The following is a 5,198-nucleotide window of genomic DNA, read 5'->3' on the forward strand; positions in this document are numbered from 1 at the left end:
CAGGAGAGCTTCTTTCTCTAGGGGAACACCTACACCTGTAGAAATGTTCTCTCTCACTGCAATTCCAAAAAAAAGCATCAAGGATTACAATGAAACCTCCCAAGCTGGGTGATTGCAAAGTGCAGTTTGCTCTATCTGCCTAGCTTAAAAAAAACATCACAGACACAGTAGTTTTTGTGTAGTTTCATTTGTTAAGTGGTCACTTCTTTGAATGCATCTAGGGGAACACCTACACCTGTAGAAATGTTCTCTCTCACTGCAATTCCAAAAAAAAGCATCAAGGATTACAATGAAACCTCCCAAGCTGGGTGATTGCAAAGTGCAGTTTGCTCTATCTGCCTAGCTTAAAAAAAACATCACAGACACAGTAGTTTTTGTGTAGTTTCATTTGTTAAGTGGTCACTTCTTTGAATGCATCAACTTCATTGTCTAAAAGAGTGTGAATGCATTTTCCTGCATGCTTCTGAAGGTATTTCAAGGATTACACGACTAGCACAAAGTTGCATGATGTAATATGAAGAGCACACGTGTGCATGACAGGAACACGTGTGCTCCTATTGTCAGTATGACCCCAGTGTTTGGAGTGCCTGGCCTGGATGCTTGTCCCTGTTTATGCTATGTTACCACAAATTAACAACTTGAATTTTGACAGTAGAAAGGAAAAAAAGCAGAGTAAGGTGAGCATGAAAAGAATCAGTGTGAAAAACCACATGTTCTGCTGACTTTACAAGCTTTTTTCGGCTGTGCACAGATATACAGCTCTTGAAGGTTGAAAGAAAATCTCTGAAAAATCTTCACTCAGTCATATCTTCATTAAAGCCTTCCAGCCTTCCTTTCTTCTATCTCCTCCAGGCCTCTCCAACAAAAGGCTTCTTTTGCAGTCAACTATCCCAAGGCACAGGGATTATGTTTTTCAGTGTTGAAAAACCATCAGTCACCAAAAGTTCATGAAAGGTGCAACACTATAACCTCAACACATCCAAATAAGACTCTGGCTTTATAATTAATATTTTAAACATTATCCAATCTAAGAAAAAGTTAAGGAGTGTTAGCTATGTATCATTTAAGATGCCCTGAGAAAAAAAATCATCAGTAATTCCTTAAAGTGAAGGAGAAACCCAAAGAAATCAAGCCTGGGAATTTGTACCAAGAGTATGATACACACTGACACCAAATTTTTCTCTGTTACTCAGTATAAGGATAAAATTGGGAGTAAAAATTTAGGTTTTCCCAAGAATTAGGAATCTAGGGAGACCAATCTGGTGACTGCACACAAAGTGAAGACACCATACTGTCACAGTATGCCTAATAGCTATTTGCTTGTGATTATCTCATGGTATTTCACAACAGATTTGATTCCAATTTTCTTTAAATAAAGGATATAAAAAATGAAAAAAAAAATACATCACTGCTCAAAAGTTTCAAAGGAAAGATTTTTGAGGAAGTGGGTAAAAGAGATTCCAAGAGAGTAAAAGTCATTCTAGTGGCATAAACTTTTTAAGCCAAAATACAACCTCAGTTAAACTGCTCAAGACAACAAAAGAGCAGTAGTACATAGCTCAAGATCTAAGTAAGCACTTTGCCTATCATGGAACTCAATTCTGTTTTCTAATGTGACCTTCCCTTAAAACAAAGCATTATTATGAAATAAAAACTACTGTTATGAACTGCTTTTCTCAGCTGGATGTCAGAAACTTGTCTGGCATCTTTAAAGGAAGACTAAACCATACTCAGCCATACAAAAATATTACAATAATTTCAGTGCAAGAAAATGCGCCGAAATTGTTTCATTAAACAATTTTTAGTCAACAAGATCCCCCTACAAAGTTTTCTGTTCATTTACTTATTCAGTTAAAAACCAGAAAGCAAAATTCAGACTTGTACAAACATTGCTAATGTGAAATAAAATATTAAACATTAATAAACTAATTTTTAAAATTTTAAAGCTTATTTAGAATGTTATTAACAGGGAAGAACTTTCTTATTTCCAGCAGCTGAGACAATTTCATAAGGATAATATATAGTTTTTAAATAAAGACATCATATAACTGTATTAAAATAATCATTAGCAATCAACTTTCCTGCTATGCTGTATCTGCTTTTCATCTAGATAGTTAATATATTATTATAACTACCCCTTAAAGTCTGTATGAGAAGTCTTGTTCAGGACTACCTTTTTTCTTTTTTCCCTCCCCAATTTAAGTGTTTTATCCAAATGATTTTTTGAAATGTCTGCATGTAAACCTCACACAGGAAAAAAAATTCAAAAAAGATGTACCACAATCAGATTGTTTATCTATGCATGATCATTTCATACAGAGTCTTCATCTGAGATGAAGTTATAGTTTTCCTTAGAAAGCTTTTCCTCAACAATTTCCCTTGTGCAGGGCTAAGCTTGGCAGCCTTAGATAAGGTCAAGTCAGACTGTAAATTTTACCTAAATATGGCCAAAGGTAACTATTAATTAGGCCATGCTTGAACTCATTTGGTTTTGTATGGAAAAAGTAGTAAAGCTACACACTTACAAGGAATTCTAAGGAATGGGTAACTTAGTGTGGCATGTGATTAAGTAAAAACTACACTTTGCTACCAAGGATTGTTGGGGTTTTTTTCAAACTCAAGTATAGTAAAGATTCAAGATAGTAAAATTCAAATGACTACATTAAGTCAACAACAGTAAAAAAAGTGCCATTGGGTTTCACAGATCACGTATTTGCTCCCTGTACCTGAAAATTACAGACAGTCCTCTGAAACTGAACCCTACTGCTAAAGTCCATGTACTTTATGGATACTTCCAATTATATGTAAGATAAGAAAGGTCAAATATTTTCTTGAATAAAAATGCCAGTTTAATATAGCTATAAAACACACAGACAATTCTGTAAAAGACAAGTGACCAATGCAGATAGATTTCTTTTAACTGGAGGAAGTTTTATCTTAAACCAAATTTTAAGTAAGAATAATGTTTTACTTTTAAAAGCCTCTGTTGCTCCAGGTGAATGGTTTTTGTCTGGGTGGAATTTCAAAGCAAGTTTTCTATAAGCCTTCTTCAGGTCTTCTTCACCTGCATCCTTTGACACCCCAAGGACTTCGTAATAATTTTTACATTTCTTTATACTGCAAAAGAAGACAAAGTAAAATGTTGCAAGCAAAAAGATGTAAAAATGGTATGTTAGAACACAGCTGCAAATGAGGTAATACGTTGCACTGGTGCATCACATTACATTTCTCACTTTCAATGTAAAATGGTTTAAAAATATCCACTCTAGAAATGAAGAATGCTATTTTTTCACAATAAACTCATTATTGAGCACAGTAAGCTACTGTATTTAAAATTACTTACTACATACATTTCCTTTCCTTCTACTGTAGAACTACCACAGTCGTAAGAAGAAGGTTTCAGCTTACAATTACTGTACCATTTCCTCATCCTCAATTATATCAATAATAATAATAATGCATTAAAAAAGATTTCCAAATTTACTGCACAGAGCTAGCAGGTAGGAAGGCCAGTTTTGACTGTTGACAGCACATGCACTTCAGTATGCACAACAGGAACCAAACCAAACAATAACTCCCTTTCTCCAAACAAAAGGCAAGTCGTAACACCATTCAAGCATTCACTTTTCAGGGAACTAAGACAAGTGAGAATACTTCTGCTGCTGGGAATGCACATGGATCTAAGCAATCCTTCTGTAAGTGTTTACATAAATTCAAAGAAACAGTAATAGCTCCAGCAACTACATATTCTGCTCATCTCATATATTCAAGTGTAGCATTTTATAAAACTCTGAAAACTTGGAAATCTTCTTGTAGGCTCTCACCCAGACAGGAAAAGCAAAGTCTGGAAATGATGTAACGATTTGGTATGCTTTGACCAAAACAACAAATACACCTTAAAAATCAAACCAAGTTACTGGGGTAAGAATTCAGAAACTTAGGAAAATCACAAATGTGCACTGCAGAAATGAGGCACACTGACATTGGGTGCATACCAAAAGAAAAGGGCTGGTCTGAGCAAGAAATAGAAATTACATCCGTAAATATTTTAAAGGCTTCACGTGAGTCTCTTCGCATGACTGTAACTGTATCTACGTTCTCCTAAATGCACAAATTTCCACATAAATATGGGTTTAGTGTTGCCAAGTCTATACACAGGGCAGCCAAGTGGAAAATGAGGGGGCAAGCAAGCCTTTGGCTTTCATTGTCATCAAAGTAGTATGGGTACCCTGTAATTAAGGGAATAGGAGCATCAGAAGTGCAACCACACCGTCATGTGTGGTCCTTCCTAGTTCACAGATTGATCAAATCAAGTTTCATCTGAGGGATCCTGTTTCCTGTGTTCAAATAACACGAGCTTTTATGGAAGTCTCGGTGTAATGCTCACAAGAGCACTGAATTCAATGTATGCAGGCAGCTGCCAACACACACATCCTGTGAAATAAATATATCTCATTATACTGAAGTAACATTTAATAAGCTCCAGTCAGGCAGCTGATAAAAGCTAACTAAAAAGAACACAGTGAATCCATCAAGAAAGAATGGAAAGAAAATACATTAAATTGTACTGTGAGTACTGGAAACTTTTGTTTGCTTGTTAACCAGAAAAAAGATTGGCAGTGTACAGATCCCTTAATCCTTAGCCTCGATATCTGGATGATTTATGAACTCTATCAAGAACAGGTAGCTTTATTTAAAAGTGTAACAGTATCAAATTAAGCTTTTATTTCATGAAGTTGCTATCTCAGTATCCAACCTAAGTTCTTTTCAATAATTCAGTATCTGAATTACCTGTTTGTGGACCAGACTCTTTAGAACTTTGGCTGATATACAATTACATAGCGAGTCAGCAATGTTTAGCAAAGTTGTTATTTTTTTTTAGCATTAAAACTTCAGTGTTAAACATTTGTTCAAGTGTTTTTAAGCACTGTGCATCCTCAACAACTTTTTCCCTCAACAGCATATGGTCATTTTTCATGAAAGAAACAAACATGAAAAAAATAATCCATGAATGTTTACTTATTTGCAGACCTGATATGCACGTATTTCACAACTCTAGGACGCCAAGAGGAGCAATATGGAAAAAAACCCCCACCCAATAGGTGCCAACTTGTTCTTCTAACTGCCCAAAACTCACTTGAGAGTTCCCTCCCATTCACAACCAATGGAAGTTCCACAGTGTGCAATCCTCAAGGGAG

General features: G+C 35.5%; 1 protein-coding gene across 1 annotated transcript in view; it reads right to left on the minus strand.

Moving 5' to 3' along the window:
- DNAJB14 (DnaJ (Hsp40) homolog, subfamily B, member 14) overlaps nt 1-5,198 on the minus strand; it is a 19,397-nt gene that overhangs the window by 6,794 nt on the left and 7,405 nt on the right. The window contains exon 2 of the mRNA XM_009084999.1: nt 2,972-3,117. Within this exon, the coding sequence (XP_009083247.1) occupies nt 2,972-3,117 (146 nt within the window). The remainder of the gene's footprint in view (nt 1-2,971; nt 3,118-5,198) is intronic.

This window comes from Acanthisitta chloris, unplaced genomic scaffold (genome assembly GCF_000695815.1).
Source record: "Acanthisitta chloris isolate BGI_N310 unplaced genomic scaffold, ASM69581v1 scaffold28401, whole genome shotgun sequence".
Taxonomy (NCBI): Eukaryota; Metazoa; Chordata; class Aves; order Passeriformes; family Acanthisittidae; genus Acanthisitta; species Acanthisitta chloris.